Raw genomic sequence first — 19,943 nt, forward strand, 5'->3', positions numbered from 1 at the left:
ATACAATACATTATATTTTGATGATCCGAATTGTTATTCATTAAGTATTTTTACATATATTTTTTATTTTATTTTAATATTTTTTTAAAGTATTGTGTTCGTCTATTTTGTTGATTACAATTAAATGTCTTAATAATTTTCAATTTAACTAACTATATGAATGAACATTTAAAAACATACTGTTCGGATTGTTGAAATAAAATTTATAGGCCTCATTTGTTACACAAGATTGTCTTAACAGGAACTATGTTTAAGGACTGTAGTGGATTGGCTTGACTTGGTTTAAGCTGGATTACATTTGTCCTACGTTTGATGTATGTTTGGACTAGGACTAAGTTTTATTATTTTTAAAATTATTAATAACGGGGGCAGAATTATTTTTTTATTTTTTAACTTTTCTTCTCTCTGCATCTCTTTCTTCTTCATCTTCCTCCTCCATCTTCTCCATCCTCTCTTATTCTCAGTCTTCTTTTTATTTGTGCTTTTTTTTTTTGCTCGAAATTTTTCTCTCATTTTCCTCATTTACTCGTTTTCTCCTTTTCTCCCTCTGCTCGCAAAGCCGTCGTCGTCGCCTACAACCCTAAGTCTGAGCTATGAAGTCTTCGTCGTCAGCCATTGGTGCCAACTAAAATCGTATGGCTATGATGGTAGTTTTTCTTATCATCTGAGTTTTGAATGGAAGTCCAATTTTATAGTTTTGGATTTGGGGCTGAGTTTTGAATGGATCTGAATTTGAATGTTCTTGGAGTTTGGTTTCTAGTCACATTTTTGTTGTTTCTCAAAAATTTGATGAAGAAGCATGATGGTATACATACAAGAATATGAAATGCATCTTCTTTCTCTTAGGTATTTTTGTTCTGGCTGCGATGGTGGAAGGTTTGGAACGGTTGCAGCACTTGACGATTACGAGGGACTATTTGTCCCCCTTTCTACACGGGCTTCACTAATACCACCTAAGGAGGTGTTTTTGATTGGATCAGTACTAGTAATCCCACTTAAAATTCATTAGTACCAAGTAAAACAAAGATGGGATAAAAGTTAATACAAGCCAGTTTAAGTCTAGAAGGTGTACCAAACAAGACCGTAGTGTACTCTGAATCGTTGGTCACAAATAAGGTTATACCCTTATACATGCACACACGAGGCACGCATTTCAGTAGGACCGGACCGGGATAAAATCCCCACGCCACAGTCCTCTCCTCGAGGCCTAATTTGCTAAAGCAATAATCGACAGCACATGGACTTTGTTCTAATGGTCCAATAAACAGTGGTAGGCAAGAGCAGGCAGCCAGCCTTGTACTAGTCATTTATGCAAGCAAGAATATACTCAAATACTTTGCCATTGCTTCTGACTTTTAAGTACCAAACGTGTGTGAGAAATTCTCTTATATATATATAATTTTAAAAAAAATTTAAGATTGTATTCGTAATTTAGCTAAAAAAATCTAGTCATAAAGGACCATTACAATAACGGAGCGGTCTAACATCAAAATTAAGATAATTTGGTGCGTCTTCACTAACGATCATGCATGATCGAAGAAACTCTAGCATAGGCATCCTAACTAAGATTGCAAACTCAAAATAATCAAAAATAAATAAAACTTGAAAAAACCAAACCATAACAAATACAAATAAAACTCTCATAAAAGAAAGATAAAAAGCTCTCACAAAGGAGAGATAAAAAGCTCTCACAAAAGCATCTCCTTATAATTTAGACCATTGTACTATAAATAAATAAATAAATAAACTACCAAACTTGGAACCATTTTTCGGCCGTTCAATACCAAAACATCTTCCAGGTTTTGAGGGCTTTTATTGTCTTATTGATCCCCATAGGAGGGTAGTTGGCTAGCTAGTCTTGCTAGAAATTTCTCTCTTCTTGAGGCTATTGGCTGCTTATAAATTGCCTCCCTTTCTTCCCGTCTGTTGCTTACAAAAATATCAAACCATATAGCAATCAAATAATCAAACATGGAGAGAGGAGAGTTCAAGGTGACCAGGAGCAAGCAGGAAGTGGTGGCTGCTGCCTTGCCATTGCAAGAGCATTGGCTGCCACTCTCCAACCTTGACTTGCTTCTGCCTCCTGTAGACGTGGGGGTGTTTTTCTGCTACAAAAATGAGCAGAGCATGAGCTTCTGGTCTATGGTTGGGGTTCTGAGAAAGGCCATGGCCCAAGCTTTGGTCACTTTCTATGCCTTCTCTGGTGAGGTGGTGCAAAACTCTGTTGGGGAGCCTGAGATCTTGTGCAACAACCGTGGTGTCGATTTTTTTGAAGCCTTTGCAGATGTTGAGCTTAAGGACCTTAACCTTTATGACCCTGATGAGAGCATAGAGGGCAAATTGGTTCCCAAGAAGAAGCATGGGGTGCTGGCTGTCCAGGTATCTGTCTGTCTCTCTAGATAGGTCATGTTATGTCGACATAGATAAAATCTGGACCAGCTAGAACTTGACTTTGGGAACCTTAGTTATATCGAATGCCCCGAGAAAGACATGACTCATTAATTGCAAACACAAAACCTTAGTTAAAATCATATTTACGTTATAACAAAATATCCTAACACTATAGAAACAAAATGAATTGCAGGCAACTGAGCTCAAGTGTGGAGGAATGGTGCTGGCATGCACGTTTGATCATCGCATAGCAGATGCCTACTCGACCAACATGTTTCTGGTCTCATGGGCTGAGATGGCTCAGTCGAAATCACTCTCTCTTATACCAACTTTTCGTCGTTCTTTGCTCAACCCTCGTCGTCCTGGTCACATTGATCCCGCCCTAAACGACATGTACGTGCCCATCACAGCTCTGCCACCTCCCAAAAACGACACTGATGTTGACCAAGACCATCTCATCAGTCGCATATACTACGTCACAGCAGAGCAACTTGAAAATCTGCAAGCCCTTGCAAGCTCCAATGGGTTCAAAAGGACCAAGCTCGAATCGTTTTGTGCATTCTTGTGGAAGATGGTGGCTAAATCTGACACTAAAATTGGTTGTGCTAAAAAATTATGCAAAATGGGCATTGTTGTTGATGGACGAACAAGATTAAATGAGCGAGGAAATTACCAAAGTCACCAAGCCTCACATATGGCTACATACTTTGGAAATGTGCTATCCATTCCATTTGGGGGGGAAAAAGTGGAAGACCTAGTTGAAAAGTCGTTGAATTGGGTAGCTGAGGAAGTCCATAATTTTTTGAAATGTGCTGTGACAAAGGAGCATTTTTTGGGGTTAATAGACTGGGTTGAGGCTCATAGACCGGTGCCAGCCTTGGCCAAGATATACAGCAGTGGAAGTGAAGAGGGCCCCGCTTTTGTGGTGTCATCGGGGCAAAGATTTCCGGTTTCGAAGGTGGATTTCGGGTGGGGACTGCCGGTTTTCGGGTCGTACCATTTCCCGTGGGGCGGCAATGCCGGGTATGTGATGCCAATGCCGAGTCCGGCTAGGAAAGGTGACTGGATTGTGTACATGCACATCTTCAAAGGGCAGTTGGAGTTAATAGAGAAGGAGGCTGCTCATGTGTTTAGACCCTTGACTTTTGATTATCTTAGTCAAATTTGAATATTAGTGTTACCACAACCATTAGCTATGTCATTATCTTTAATAGTAGCATGATTGCTGCAACTATATATATGTATGTCTTGTTTGTATCAAAAACATGCATGCATATGGTTCATATCATATGTTAGCCAATTATTATATACCCAAGTGTTTCGCCTATTTACTATTTAACTGAGTGTTCATTGGTCATATCAATCTCATTCTACTTTTCGTACAACTCAAATAAAGGCAAAACTTGCTTTTTTATAGAAAGGTGGGGATATTACGCCACCTGCATGTTTTTAGTAAATTTGGATATTGTTACCAAGCACCGCCGCCCGTGACTTTTTCTAGTGTCTGGACAGGATACATTAAACATTGTATTTAATTAATCGAAAATAGTCTAAGTTTTAGATATTCTCACAAAAATAATTTCTACAAAACATCGTTTGAATTCGAAACTATTTGACCATTCAATTATATGGTTATTATTATAGTCTTTTTTTGAAGTATTGCGTTAGTTTATTTTGTTTGTCCCAATTAGATGTCTTAATTTTCAATTTACCTCATTTTTTGTAAGGATGATCTATGAATGAACACTTGAAAAATAGACAGTTTGGACCGTTGAAAAAAAAATTGTACATAACCCTAAAAAGTGTCACTCAAATAAAATTATTTTAGGAATCCCTCGATAAAGGGGGATATATATAGCGGGCAGATCAATGGCATTATGTTTTGCAAGTTTTGACACAAATTTTCAACCATTAGATTTGAATGGATTGAATGGTCTCTCTTTCTCCCCTTTTTTTTTTCTAACATCTTAATGGCTTACAAGATTTAGCTTTTATTCATTATGATTAATAATAACATTAAAAAATATATGGCAAAAGACAATTTGCTTGAAGTTCCTTGTGTGTGGGTGGGTGGGGCCCTAAGCCTTTTCTTCGAGAGTCATAATCCATGTAGAACTATAACAACCCAAAAAATAAGTAGTTAAAAAAAAGCAAAAATCAAAGTTAGGGATGGAGAAGAAAAGAATCAGACACTTATAAAGCTTTAGAAGAAAGAGGATGAGGATGGGAAAGTCATTACCTGAAGAATTCTAGAGGTTAGAGAACGACGAAATAGGAAGATTTGATGAAACATTGATCAAGGATAGAGAAATAAGAAAGAGAAAATCAATTAATAATTATTTTTAATATATGTTTTTCTTAAAAAAATATATAATTAATTTAGTTAATCTTAACCATTCAATCCATTTCAATCTAATGATTTTATATTAATTAAGATATTCTCAAATTTAAGCTTGTCAACTATGAGCTGAGGTTTGCATGTTCGGGCAATTTTGGGATTTAAGTTTGGTGAGAGAATATTATTCTGTGTATTTATAAATTAGCGTCCAATAATGTCTACAAAATAACATACTAAAAGTCTACTTTTCTTTACTCAAAGAGTCATTCCAGTCAGCAAGTAACACGCGTCAAGATACTTTGTCGTCAATTCATTGCATCTTTTTCTACTATGGGAAAGGCGTATGCCAATCCTTAATCCTTTTTTTCGTCGAAATCCTTAATACTTTGTCATTGACCTGCATGAGATCGTTTGAAAACCACATCCTAGATTCTAGAGTGTAAATTTTTCTGAAAAATATAAACTTCGTGTTAAATTTACGAAAGTTCATCCTATATTTGGTGGAAATTATTATACTCTATCTCGGTAAAATTTAACTCGTTCCACAGCTTTTAAGAAAACAAATTGGCTTTTCTACCTAAGCAACTTTCAAGAAAAAACCAATTAAACTATTCGCATATAATAAACGAGAAACTTAAGAAAATTCTTGATTCCGCTTTTGGAAAGTACTTGTCAAATTCTCCTTCTTTTTCTTCGTATTTGTTGTTTTTACATTCAATCTAACTTTCTTTTACCCCCCATTTCATCCACAAAAAATAAAAAAAAGTTGCACCTTTTCAATTTAGGGCATGCACGCGTCCGAAAGTAAAAAGCCAAGTGCCTTGCACTTCCCTAATAAATCAAAATGTTAATAACGTTTTTAACGTTAGAGGTAACATATGCATATTGCCGAAAGTGATCATTAACACTAAGCTCAAAGAAAGAGCAATTACTTGTTTTGACATATTTGCAATCATTAATTCAAGAAAGTTGTTTTTGTTTTTACTTTTATTTAGTTTTACATGCGCATGCACCCAAATCTAATTGGCAGTCCTGTTGACCTAGTCCATGGGGACCAGGAGCCGTGTACATATTTGTGTACACAGTCCAAATACACTTTCATACATGTTGGAAATTTTTTTTCCCTCCAACTCATCTCCATCTTTATCACCCTTCCACAATCATGACATTTCTTCATTGACCAAAAAAAATCTTGACATTTCTTTCGGGATTTATACGAATAGGCACTCATTCTAACATAACATATTATACAAAAACTTTTATAACGGCTATTTAGAGAGAAAACTTCAAAATTAACCACTTGTCATTTTCTAATGACTTATTTGTTCAGATGCCCCCTGTGGTTTCCAAATAGTCTCTGTTTGCCCGTTTATATTTTAAATGACTCATCTCCCCCCTCAACTTCCATTCCGTGACGGTGGCCTCATTCCATTAATTTTCAGATAAAAATCGTTAAATCAGCTGACTTGGCATAGGTAGTTTTAAAATAAATATTTTTTCTTTGGAGAAATCATTTTAAATGTTTTTTTAAAATTTGACTTTTTAAAAAAACTTAAAAACCTAGCAGCCCCTCCCAACCCCTTTCTCTTTCGATCTCTGCTACTCACCACAATAGTCGGCGTTGGCTGCCATCCTTTATCCTCCGCATCACCTTCCCCTCCTCCATCGTCATCGGGATCGTCTCTCTCGTTCTCACTGGCTCTCTCTCTCCTTTATTCCTCGTTCTCTTTCCAATCACTCTTCCTCCATCATTATCACCCACACACCCCTTCCTCTTTTCCTCTTCAATCACTCATCATTCATCACCCACACAGTAGGTGTTGATTGTTGGAAATATGAGTGCTAAATTGCTATAAAATAAATACTGCACATAAAACAGATTTTTACAAAAGGAGAATTGAATTAGAAGAACCTTAATTGAGTCGAGGCAAGTGTTGGACACTTTGACCTTAAGATGAATTACGCCCCACACTGGTGCTTATGGTTCACTAGCGTTCGCCTCCCAGGATACAACGACTCCCCTCCTTGTGAAAGAAGCACTGCAATTCACAAGGAACTTTGAACCAAATTATGCAGGAACCTCTCTTTATGAAAACTCTAATGTTTTCTATATGTGAAAGTCTGTATGTAGAGAATTAAACTGAATTTTTAAAACTGCAGGAAGATTGATCTATTTATAGATGATGAAATACCCTTTCCAAAAAGGTATCCTTATCTGAAAAGGCAAACAATGCATCCCTTGGTTTGAAGAGTTGTCACCCCCCATGTGAAGATGTCTTTAACCCAAGGGTCATGTCTTTAACCCAATGGATTTTATTAATTTCTATTCAAATAGGAAAATCAATATTAGTTAATATTAAATTTTCCAACAATTTCTCTCCCTTTTTATTTTTCATTTTATTGAGTTATTTATTGGGGAGTTCTGTAAATTTTGGAAATGGTGGACTTTGGGTTGGATTCGGTTCTGTGGAAGAACTTAGTACAGTTTAGGGGGAGATATTTCTCTGGCGTCACTCTCTCTTCCAAATCTAAGTTGCAGGGGAAGAGAGGAGAGACGAGAGAGATAGCATGAGAGGAGATGGAGAGATGAGAGAAAGAGAGAGCGTCGGTGGGAATAGAGAGAAGATGAGGGGTTTGATGGTACCGTCGAGCTTGAGGGTTAGGAGGGGCTGCTGGGTATTTTTAAAAAGTTATTCCTAATTTATTAATTTTTATTTTATATATTCTTAAAAAATTTAAATAATTTCAGGTAACTTTTTATTTTTTTATTTTTTAAAGATGCCTCATCACGCACCACCCTCACTAAGCTTGAAAAAGGGAGAGAAGTACAAGCATGAATGAGAGATTTTCAAGTTGAAAAAAAAAATCGACAAACTCTTGCTAGAGAAAAAAATGGCATATGGGAGAGTGTGGAATTTTAAAGGGATGAAATAGAAGAAACGTGTGAAAGGATATTTATATATATATATATATATATATATTTACCCAAAACAAATTGCATTAAAATTATAAATTGGGTTTATTGTTTAGACTAACGTCCACCATTGGATTTAATCCAAGAGTAGTTGACCAAGATAGTCTGTGGTCCCTGTGGACCATGTGAACGGGACTGAAAGCCGAGCCAATTGTTGGTCAAGTACCATGCACTTCCTTAAATCAAATCAAGTTAATTTGTAATAACGTTTTTAATACTAACATATGAAGCTAATTAAAGTGATTTTTTTTTCTGTCAATGAGGGTTGGTTGAGTCAATAAGGATTGTTCTCTTCACTATTAAGGCCTAAGTTCGAGTCTCGTTGCCGACAATCCCTCTTAGTGAAAACCAAAAAATGAGCTAAGGCCCCTTTAATAAGTCCTCAAAGAGACCCCTAAACTTTTTTCCCAAAAAAATAAATACAAATTTATAAATAAACCCAATCCTAGACATGTATTTATAAAAAAATCCAAACACTATTTAAACATAGAAACACACCCAAAATCAACCCCAAAGTCAACTTTTTGGGTGTGTTTATAAATGAGTTTTGAGTATGTGTAATGATGGGTTTTGGGTGTGTTTATATGTTTAAATAGTGCTTGAGTTTTTTTATAATTTCAACCCCCATTTTGGGTGTTTTAGTGAAACTCCCAAAAATAAAAGAAGGTGATTTTAGCATAACTTTTCTGAATGCTAATCAAACTTTTTTTTTTTAAACTAGAAGCTCAAAGGGATTGCTTTATTTATTTATTTTTTTTTTAAAAAAAAAACAAGAAGGGTAATTAGGTACAGTGACAAAATTTGAAAAGTATAGAAAGAGAATATGGAACAAAGTGGATTTTTTTGTTATTATTTGGCCGTCACAACCAATGGATCGAATGAAGACTCTTTGATATATTCGTAGGTATCTGAAACATAGGAGACTTTGTGTTATTGAAGGTTAAACTAATAGCATCATCACCAACCTTTAATTATGGTGCATTAGCTATGCTCAACAAATAATTATTGGATTTGGAAGAAGTCACACCTTCACCATATAGGTTTGTTTTGGTCCAAATTAAAAATTCATCCAATAAACCATTTTAAGTATTAATAATTAATAGCCAATGAGGTCTAACCTAGTGAAAATTGGTCTTGACTTGTAGATTAGTGGTCTCATATTCAAACTGCGTGTGAGAAAACCTAATCCCCTTCTAATTTAGACTAACATTTGTATTAAAAAAAATAGTAATGACCAATAAGATAAAATTAAAGGGACTTAGGAGGGGCCAAGTAGTTTACCTATGATCAGCCAACCACTATTACCACAGTTGGTATGACATTAGAAAGACCAAACCCATAAACCTACTTAATTTAAAAAAGATTAAAGAAAAAAATAAATAAAATATACCCAAAAAAGAGGGGTCCCTAATAATGTTGGGTTACTACTGAGGTTGTGGAAGGCCAACAGAAAGGATTAAATATATACATCAGCTTAACAACTCTAGACTTTTGACTACATAATATGTTGTGTCACTAAATTAGGTCAATGCTAACTCCTTGAGGAGCAAAACCTACCTCTATAAAGATAAGAATTTTATATCTTGATTAGATTAATATAGAGATTAGTATAAGGAGAAGATATTAATTAAGCAGCTTTCACTGGTAAACTACTCTATGCTCATGATTGCTATGGCTTGTGTTGTGGTCAGTGGTCACTGTCATCAACAGCCAAATAGAAGAAACTTTCAATTAATAATAGTGGTTTCATGAAAATGCTTAGTATGAAATTACACTTTAGCCCCTGCATAACATTTGTCGTTTTGTTTGGTACTTTATTATCAAAACCTTACCATGTAGATCTTAACGTTTGTACGTTGTTTCAATTTTGGTTTCGCTTATGAAGGGAATTAAGAAACTAATTGAATTTTTAGCAGACAAGGAGAGAGAGAGAGAGAGAGGCGCCCACAACGCAAAAGTGGGCCCATGTAGCTTATCTATTTGTTATTCTTAATTAACGTAATCCAAATTAAACAAAGCTTCCCAGGTTTTCCATTCATAGTTGTTATCGACGGCTTAAACAACTTCAAGTTTGGTCTGAACTCGTCACTCTGGTTAGCTACTCCTAAAACTACGATTTTGTTAGGGAGTTGCTCATCAACTTGGTGACAACAGCCCCATGACAGGGATTTGCTCATCAACTTGACTAGCTAAATTATATTCAATCCGAATTCGCAATCTGCCAACCGAACATGTTAGATATCATTTTTTCGTGTTTCTTATAATTCAGCACTCATATAAAACAATAGAACTTCGTAATTTTTTTTTTTTTTAATTCAGAAATTTGTGGTGCCCGTGTGAGCTTCGCCTATCCGGTAATTACACCATGGTGCAGAGACTTGGAATTAAACCTGAAAAATCTTATGCAAATCCAGGCAGTTGTATGTTAATGTAGCACATTGTCAAATAAGAGTTTGATGTTACTGGATTGAAGAGCAAGACCAAGTTTACAAGAACTTGAACAACCAAAATTCCTCAAAGGCTTATAATGCAATGAACACTTATTTCCAACTCTTATTATAGAAACACAATAAAAAAAATACACATCAGTTAGCTACAAGCACTCTATCTTCAACTCCTGTTATCCATGAACAAAATGTACAATACCCCCATTAGGGGTAGAGGTCTATGAGGTGAAAGACCCTAACTGCCACCATCTGGTTTTTCTTCAAGGAGGCTTATACTCGCATCGAGGCTAAACTCATCCAATCTTTTTAACTGTCGCATCATTTATGATCAAGATAACTTTAGCTTGATGTTACAGATTAATCCGAGGTATTTAGCAGTGCAGTATAACTAGGCCTCATCATAAAGGAATTTTGTCAGGCAGAAATAGGTACCGGAACCGTGAATCAAATGGAAGAATGCCACAGTTGCGCGAACCAAGCAGACTTTGTCGCCGCTGTGATATGCATTGTTCAACAAAGGCGGCTTGGTGGGGTGGAAGATAATGTGATATCCATACAGCCAAATTTGAATCATCCACAATGCCCTTGGCAAAGCAGTGCAGCATTTTTGGCACCAACAACCTCCCCTTGCTGCTAACCCCAACTGAAGCTCTAACAAAATCACGCTGTGCTTCCTGAAGCTCGTCCCTCACATTTTTAGCAGTGTAGATCCTTACCTGTGTTTATTTATTCCACGTCAAAACATGTAAAATACAGCTCAACTTCCAAATGGAAATAAAAATTAAACGATCCTTCAGGAGAGAGCAGAAGTGTAGATATTACCGCTGGTGAAGAATACATTCCACAGCTTAATGCAAAGGTTATGAGTGGTTCATACACATCAATTGCAGATTTCCGTTGCTCATCTGATACCTTCAGCTTGTGAAGGGCAAGAAGCAAAGCCTGATAATTTATCACTAGAATTGTCAGTCAGGGAATGAAGTATATTAAGGTAATAAATTCAAAGTTAGTTGGATGAGATTGTTAGGCAAGGTTCATACAATTTGTGGTCTATGGAGTGGTGGTTTCATCTTCAGAATCACGTACTCAATGGCAGCTGCGCTGAAAGAATGACCACCAACAGTGTAAGCTGCCTGTAAAAGTACAAAACCAATTAATGCAGTCTAAGCATGAAAGCCAGTAATTCTTTGTTGAGTAGTAGATTTGAAATAACAAACTTTTACATAATAGTTTCATTGACATCAAGAACTTGAGAAATGCAAAACTAATGAAAGAATAATTTAAGAAATCAGACCTTTTGCATCAAAGAGAAAAGCTTCAAGTCACTTCTAGGGACTCCATAAGCTAAGTAAGCCTGTTTACAGGAAGACATATTCAACTCCACAATTTTGCATGCATGCTTTGCATAGTTGACCAATGCAACATACACTACACGTGTGAGAAAATAAAGGAAACTTACATGCATAATTAGTGCATTGTACAAGTTAATCCAGAAAGCAAGCTTCTCATTGCAACTCAAATGGATAGGATTTACTTTCGCCAGTTGCTCGACCAGTACTCTGTTCTCACAATAATTATTCCGAACCAAAAAAACAAAGAAACAAGGAAATTATTTTCAGAACAGCTCTATATTCAAACAACAATTTAGCAATTCCCAGAAAAAGGTAAGCGTTAATAAAGTTCAAAAATTGTTTATACAGTTATACTTGTCTGACCTATCTACAATCAGAGGCTTAGATGCCTACATCAAGTGAGTTACAATGGAACCTTAATTGACACTGAAATTGACAGAATATTAACTGAAGCAAATGTAAGTAAGCTATTTAGGAATTATGAATCAACATCTTTATGACTTCATATCTACATATAAATTCTTTTGAGAATCATGTGGGATCTATCAATAACTTGGGGATTGCTTCAAATTAATACTTTACTCAACCTGGAAGGGGAAAAAAGCCAATAGCCAATATGAGCTAAAGGTAAAGCCTGCAAATGTCCTAGAACATTTTGATATAATGACCATTTGAAGTATATTTTATATTTTTCAGAATAGCAGTTTCTTGATAATTTCATATAGTTTGCCAAAGAGAGACAATACAAATTCAAAATAAGAGCTTAATAAAATTTTACCTGAAACTCCTCAGTGCTCCTGCAGCATATTCTAATTGCTTCTTCCCAACTGACATCCAAGAAACTTCACTTGCTAATCCATAGTTCCCAATGTCAGCCCAACTCTGTTTCCCTCGAACTCTGTAGGGATCACAGGCATTCTCTGAGGCCAATACTTCAGAGTTACTCTGTATATCAACCTGTGGGCTCTGCACCCATGATGAAATCATTGACCGTTCAGATGATGACCACCATGAGGAATTGGAAAGATGCCCGCGTGGTGACAATGAAGAGGAGTAGCTCTCTTGTGCAGAAGATTTTGATGGTATAGCTGAATCAGCCAAAGATATGAATATATTTTTCATGCATCTGACCATATCCTCTGACAGTTGATTTGGATGATCCCAGAGGCCCTTGGAGGGCATCCCTTTAGGAATCTTCCTGTACTCAGCAAGTTGAAAAGATTTGGGATCCATCTTCCTAGACATTTTCATATCATGGCAACTTGCAACCGAGTCCTCTGCATACTGATAATCACAATAAAATGTTATGCCATGGGTTTACCATTTAAGCTCTTCAAACATTAAATACTATCTGAACATTAAACACTAACAGATACCTCAGTTACTGACTGTCTAGAAGATGCTTGGCCACTAAGTTCTGATGGTTGATCTTTTGTCTCCTGGCATGAGCCATCTTCAGAGGAATGATGTATTTCAGGACTGGAATGATCTGAAGACCTCAAAGAAGATGAAATCTGGATAAAGTAAAATGGAAGTTCATTATGCTGCAAGCCATTTGGCAAAGACAAGATGTTATGGCAACACTTTACCACTCAAAAAAAAAAAAAAAAAAAAAAAAAAAAAAAAAAAAAAAAAAACCTTATTCAGTTAAAACCTGAAATAATTAGCTGCTAATGGATGTTCAATCATCCAAAAAACAATCCTATAAGCTGCTCATGGGTTTTTTTTTTTTTATAATAAAACTCCCTGGTGCTCAAAAAGACTAGCATGTGAATGAGTTCACCTTTTAAAGCATCATTTCGGGAGTTGGAATAATTCCAAATTTTACTATTTGATATCATTTTATCATCTAAACTTGAATATAAAACTTTAGACTTGATTAAAACATAAATGTTACTTTGAAAGTTAAGCAGCTGGTTTCAACTTAGAACTTTATCTGAATTGAAGTATCTTACAAACTTCGTGACATTAACTAAGGATATTTTCAATTCTAAGGAGGAAAAAATAATAAATCTTGCAAAGTAAACAAGATGATATCTGCAAAGCAAGTAGAAAGTATACGTTCATAAGCTCAAAGAATAATAGCAATGCCATCAACATCAGCAACATCCTTACTCTTTTTTTTTAAGACATTGGACAATCTTGGAACTATTTAAGAAGAAATCGAAAGGTGTCCAAAACAAGGAGGGAAAGAATAAAAGCAGAAAATATACCGGTAGTTTCATAATGTCAGAGGAGTTAGGAGACGTTGACTGAGGAGATGGATGCCTCAGACGATATTCTGCAAGCCTTCGTTCATTTCTTTCTTGACTAAGTTGGAAATGCAAAGCAACCAACTCCTGTTCAAGTTTTGAAACCGTAACCTCAAGTGCAGAAATATTGCCTAGGAGCTCTTGAGCCTGTGCAAGTGGGACAAAAGACTACATCACAATCTAAAATCCCAATTTGAAACCTGGCCAATGGTTAAAATGGGAATAGGGATGGGATATCGAAAAGAGGAGTTAAGGAAATCATTCAAGCTCAGAAGAAAACAAACACATAGGTTTCCCCATTTCATGTAACTCTAGCTCTAAGAAAAAGTTAACCATAAAAGTGACGGGTTATACTCTATCAAACAGTTGGTGTAGATCCCACATCATTCACAAACCATGCCCTAGAATGGTATATGAGTTTGATGTTGCCTCTTCCCAGTAGCCTATGCTTTCAGGACTGGCCTGGGAGCATTATAGTTGGTATCAAAGCCATTACTAGGCTGCATCAATTTGCACGGAGTGGAACATTAACCAACCAACAAGGTTCTGTTGTTCTGTACAGAAGGGCCCAACATAGTGTGGCAAACATAGAATCCAACTAAGTCCTAGTTTAGTACATGAGTTTGATGTTGCCTCTTCCCAATTATTTGGGCTTCTGTGAGAGGCTTGGATACGTTACATTTGGAAACATTTTAGATTCTTTCATGTCATCATTCCACAGTTGATTTATTATAGTTAGCTTTCATTTAACTTCTATAGCAATGGAGTATATAGCATGCCTCATAAAGCAGTTAAATTTTATGAAGGGATTCCTGGGCTAACTAGTGATCAATCCAACCAATAAATAGTTTAGAATAAGCAATTACACAGAATTACCCTTCCCACTCTACCGAAATGCAACAACAAAGGGGAAAGACAGGAAATACTAGTGACAAGATCAAAGAGCTTGAACAATAGATATATCCTCTACAAAGAAATGTAGCATATAGAAGTAATGTAGTGTGCGTTAAAGAAATGTAGAGCTTCAACAATACATCCTCAAAATTTCCCTCCCCATGTCAATATTATGTAGAAGAAATGTAGTTGGCATTAAATTACCCTGAACTCCATGGTTGAAATGTCACATAGAAGGTTAGTTTTAGGACTTTCACAAGAAAGTTCAGCGGATGATTTATGAAAAGGTGAAGTTAATTAAAGAAAATAAAAATAAACAAACAGGACAAAATGGAAAACATACATAGTAAGGAAGGCCTGACCAACTGGAGCATTTAATAGCATTTTGTTCAATTGCATTTTCCAGAATAGCATGTAGCTCTAGTTCTTCTCGCAGCTGCTGTTGCAACCTTTGTACCTATAACAGAAGCAATTACCTTGGTGAATTGTAGTTTGTGACTATGAAAAGGATGTCCTTTTAAAATGTTAAATATTGGCTCTTTGACATTATGGAAGATATTTAAACAATTAGATGGGCCCTAGCTGCAACATTCCAATCCAGAAATCATATTCATATTTTTTAATTCCTATCTGCAAAATTCTGTCATGATATCATCAGTGTAATCCATCAATTCAACAATTAGATACACCGAATTCAAACTTTCGGGCATCTTCTAAGTCCAAATTTGGCATGACATTGCAAAGGACCTTCACAAGTTACCAACAATTCTCAGTGGCTTGACACTTGGGGAGATCCACTTTCTATGGAAATTCTTTTAGCATGCCATTAGAACTATGACATTACCTATAGGTTAACCTAAACTAGGAATTTAGCAACAGTTGAAGAAATGTTATCTGCTGCAGTAAAACAGAAATCCCTGGAGATGGAAACAGACATAGAGAACAAGCCTACTAAAATCCAGGTCCATATGGATAATCATGCATCCAGGACACAATCGGAAATTTTATACATTCTCTCACTGGTTGATAATGTTATACATCTATCTCCTAAGTCACAAGTCTTATTGAAAGTCAAAAGCAATATTTCGATACCTACTCTGCTCCCAACACTTTTGCATTGAACCCCATAGAAGATGCATAAAGAATAGTGGTACAGAGACACAATTAGTTGTTTTTTGCTTCTTGGTACGAAGAAAACTTACATCCTGTTCAAGCTGAAATCTGTAAGGGTAAGTATCAATGTCTTTAGTGCACGATCCAAATCTTCCAATACCTTCAACAGGATTGCTCACCTAAAGATAAAAACAAGCAGTGAAATATTTGAAGCAATTGACTTCAACCATGGAGCCCAAAAGGAAAAGGAGGAGAAAGTGAAGACAAAAGAAAACTATCTAAATAGCATAAATTCAACTAAATATAATTTCCAAAAAGGTCTCAATTTGCTGAAACACAAATCAAGTTTACCCGCATGGAAGATGAGTCCACCAGTTCTTACCCGTGAAATTGTGTTATCACTCTGAAGTTCTTTCACAGAATCTGACTGAATTTCCGAATTACATGTGATGCTAGAATGCGAATATTTGCAAAGAGAAACACTTCTGGAAAATGCAACCAAAGAAAAAATAAGAAAGCATTATTAAAGAAATAGCTTAGAGATCCACTCCATATATGGAAAAAAAAAACAAAAACAAAAGGTAGAGTAACTACAAAGAACAAGAATGAAAACTTACTGGTTCAAGCCAGTTTGCACAAATGGTGAGTCACACATCCTGCGATCATAGACTTTGGCGTTTATCACATAAAGCTCATACTGCAATCACCCAAAACAGCTTGGCTTCTGGTACTAGAAGCTATATGCACGTACATACAAACAAGCATCCCCAATCCTGCAAATCCACTTCAAATGTAAAACATCTGGCTCTTTTGCATTTTAAAAAATGAGGAATTTCAAGACTGTTTTCTGGTAGAGTATCTCAGTGTAGCTTGGAGGCATGCCTAAGTGAGATGTATAATTTTTTTTTTTTAAAAAGCACTGTACACCTGTGAGCCATATAAGGACAAACAAACTCATGAATGCACAGCTACCAGTCATTTTCAACACAACCACACAAATATTATCAGGACAGATTTATTAGCCCAAATTTCGGTTTCGAATTAAGACAGAACCAACCAAGACCCCGAAAGACTATGAAAAAATGGGAAAATTTGGCAAACAACCTTCTGCACTTCCATCATACAGCAATCAATTACAATTTACATTTCATGAAATTCAGAGCTGCTAAAAAAGCAGTCATTTACAGAGATCATGAGAATATGATATCTCCGACAAGAAACAGCCAGAATGATTAGATTAGAGTAAAGGGGCAGTTGATAGGACACGAAATGCAAAATAAAAAAAATGCTAAAGAACAGAAGTGGGGCACTCACTAACCCTTGTGCAAGTCAAAAGTCGCTTCCATTGTGAGTTAATAAGACGGCAATCTCAAACCTACCCTCTGAAAGTTTTTCTAAAGTTCATTTGGAGAGAGGAAGTGGTTGCTTTTAGCCCCATTTCTTTCCTTTCTATGGAATTAAAGAAAAAAAATTCTTTTTGATTGATGCCCATGCCCATGCCCCATTTCTTTCCTTAAAAAAATTCTTTTTCATTTCACACATATCATAATCAGACGGAGAAGGGTACTGGTTGTATCACTGTGTATTCAAAAGTGCGAGTCAAAAAAGGCAAAGGGGTTTGCTTTGCAAAAGCTTCCAAACTATAGGATATGATGAACTAAATTACTCAAAACAAAGAAGCAGCAGAAGATACAATTCCAGAGGACGGATCTCAGTGGTCCCTGTTGCCCAAAAGACCTCTCCTTTCATTTTTGACACTGATCACAATCTGACCCATGAAAAATTAAAAGATCCCTCTTTTTCTGAATGTTCAACAAGACAACAAGTAAAACAAAACAGGACCTTGCAGGACCCTTTTTCAGCTGCTAACCTCTCTTTGATTCAATTGGGTTTTGAAGAAAGCTAGCCAGCTATATATTTTTTTAAGGGGAAAATGAAAAAAAAAAAAATTGGCTCCAGAAATGAAAAGGGGTTGTTACTTGTTAGCTCAAAAATAAGTAAAAAAGCAGAAAAAGAGCATACATATAGCCTAGAGGAAGATTCACCAACTAGCAAAAGATCCTCTGCTTCTTGAGAGAAATGCACAAAGACCCTGAATCTGAAAAGACCCCAACTTCAATTCAAAAGCTTCTCACTCGGGATCCCTCTCTAAAACACCGATGAGGTAGAATGCCACAGTGTTGCATCAACCATATTCTCCCTCCAGAAATTCAAATCTTGTACACCTCAAAAGTGACAAAGATGCGGCTAAGCAGCTAAGACTTTGATTATAAGAAGGATTTCGTGTAAACAAAGAAACAAAAAGTTTGGAGAATATGGAACTACCTCCAAACAGCTAAACACTAAAATAGTACCTGCCCTTTGACTAACAGTGACAACATATCCAATAAAATATATAGGATAATGGGCTTCTTGTTTCTTGTTTGCTCTTGTTTTTCTGTCTGTTTATGCACAGAGCCTAGTGCAGCCAAAGAGAGATACTTGGGTTCAAATTTGGTCATGGAAAAAATGGTTTTGCATAGAGAGAGAAACACACACACACAAATAATTAGATACTTTCAGAATAGTGTTTGAAATTTGAAATTAGGAGAAGGAAAAAAACAATCCATTTGCCAGAAAACCATGCTGTTTATGTTACATGGGTATTTGAGCTCTTGAGTGAAATTGCACTCTCCGTCTCCATCTGGTCTAGAGATGCGTGAAGTAAAGCATTTATTTGATACTTCATAGCCGTAACAGACGTACAGTTAACACAGCACGAGGAATATAATATAAGGCATGGGCATATTGGGTAATTTAAATGTTCCCGTTTTAAAGCTTTTGTGTTTGACTTGGGGATATTCTGGTTTAACTTAGAATCTACAATAATGCTTCCTATTTTTTAGTTAAAATTTAGTTAAAAACACATAAAAGTTATTTTAAGAGCTCTTTATAAAATTTGAACTTCAATTATACTATATAATTTAGGGAGTCATAAATACTATAGTTATTTTTTAATTCAATATGATTCGTACATCTTTATAAAAAATAATATATAAAAAAAGTTAACATTGATTAAAAATTTAAACTACGCATAAAACAAACCAACATTAAATTATAGGGAGTTACGATGAGTCTTTTCTCTCTCTTCATATTTAAAGCCCTGTTTGGTTCATGAGAAAGGAGACTTGAAGATGAGAAATCAATTGTTTTCCCATGTTTGGTAAGCCCAGACGTGGAAAATCGTTGCTTGGCTCATGGGAAAATAGTGGGAAAAGTGAAGCCATCCTCCCAACTTGATAGTTATTTTTTAATTCAATATGATTCGTACATCTTTATAAAAAATAATATATAAAAAAAGTTAACATTGATTAAAAATTTAAACTACGCATAAAACAAACCAACATTAAATTATAGGGAGTTACGATGAGTCTTTTCTCTCTCTTCATATTTAAAGCCCTGTTTGGTTCATGAGAAAGGAGACTTGAAGATGAGAAATCAATTGTTTTCCCATGTTTGGTAAGCCCAGACGTGGAAAATCGTTGCTTGGCTCATGGGAAAATAGTGGGAAAAGTGAAGCCATCCTCCCAACTTGGGTTTTATTTTCCCTCCTCATGGAAAAGTTTGGGAAAATGAGCCAATATTAAATAAACATTTTTCATGACCATTTTGTCCCCATTAACAATTTAAAATTACAATATATCATTAAATGCATTCTTTTTTATTTGGTTTAATATGGGTATAATTGAATATTTATACAAACTTCATTTTCCATTCATACTCAAAACAAACATTGGAAAGGAATAAAGTGATATCTCCCGGTTACTTTCCCAGCATTACTAAACGTGGGAAATGAATATTCCATTTCTCATATCTTGGGAAATGACATGAAAAATAATTTCTCCTCAAATTCATTCAGTGAACCAAACAGGGCCTAGGAGCTCCTAGAAGTCTTTTAGAAGGTGGATATAGAACATAGTTGGAATTGTATTTTTCCAGTTCCTCCCTAAAATTTGTCTAAGGAGATGGTTTAGGGAGTTCATTGTGGATGCTCTTATTTATCAAAATAGATAAATTGACTTAAACAGTTTTTTTTTAAAACACAAATGACATTAAGAGAGGGGAAATCAAATCTAGGACATCGGGTGTATGGATAAATATTCTTAACAACTTGAGTTACAAAACCCTTGTCATCTTCTTGGG

At 35.7% G+C, this 19,943-nt stretch overlaps 2 protein-coding genes across 6 annotated transcripts; one reads left to right on the top strand and one right to left on the bottom strand.

The window, feature by feature from the left end:
• Positions 1 to 1,939: 1,939 nt before the first annotated feature.
• Positions 1,940 to 3,725, top strand: LOC103327529 (coniferyl alcohol acyltransferase-like). The gene is made up of 2 exons (XM_089051418.1): positions 1,940 to 2,379; positions 2,585 to 3,725. The coding sequence occupies exons 1-2, from the start codon at positions 1,972 to 1,974 to the stop codon at positions 3,557 to 3,559; spliced, it is 1,383 nt and encodes a 460-aa protein (XP_088907544.1). The 5' UTR covers positions 1,940 to 1,971; the 3' UTR covers positions 3,560 to 3,725.
• Positions 3,726 to 10,106: 6,381 nt separating this feature from the next.
• On the bottom strand, positions 10,107 to 17,996 carry LOC103327468 (ubiquinone biosynthesis protein (Protein of unknown function, DUF547)). 5 transcript variants are annotated; one of them, XM_008229809.2, is made up of 13 exons: positions 17,784 to 17,996; positions 16,379 to 16,534; positions 16,144 to 16,246; positions 15,851 to 15,940; positions 14,992 to 15,105; positions 13,716 to 13,901; positions 12,879 to 13,016; positions 12,281 to 12,786; positions 11,610 to 11,709; positions 11,445 to 11,504; positions 11,191 to 11,283; positions 10,973 to 11,092; positions 10,107 to 10,866 (listed from the first exon to the last, which is right to left on the bottom strand). In XM_008229809.2, exons 2-13 carry the CDS (start codon positions 16,414 to 16,416, stop codon positions 10,549 to 10,551), a joined length of 1,866 nt encoding a protein of 621 aa, XP_008228031.2. In that variant the 5' UTR covers positions 16,417 to 16,534; positions 17,784 to 17,996; the 3' UTR covers positions 10,107 to 10,548. The 5 variants fall into 5 exon arrangements, with proteins under 5 accessions (XP_008228031.2, XP_088906291.1, XP_088906290.1 ...); XM_089050165.1 differs by lacking the exon at positions 17,784 to 17,996 and adding an exon at positions 17,080 to 17,094; XM_089050164.1 differs by lacking the exon at positions 17,784 to 17,996 and adding an exon at positions 16,866 to 16,898.
• Between the last annotated feature and the right edge of the window lie 1,947 nt (positions 17,997 to 19,943).

The sequence above is a fragment of the Prunus mume genome, linkage group LG4 (genome assembly GCF_029339155.1).
Source record: "Prunus mume cultivar Tortuosa linkage group LG4, ASM2933915v1, whole genome shotgun sequence".
NCBI lineage: Eukaryota > Viridiplantae > Streptophyta > Magnoliopsida > Rosales > Rosaceae > Prunus > Prunus mume.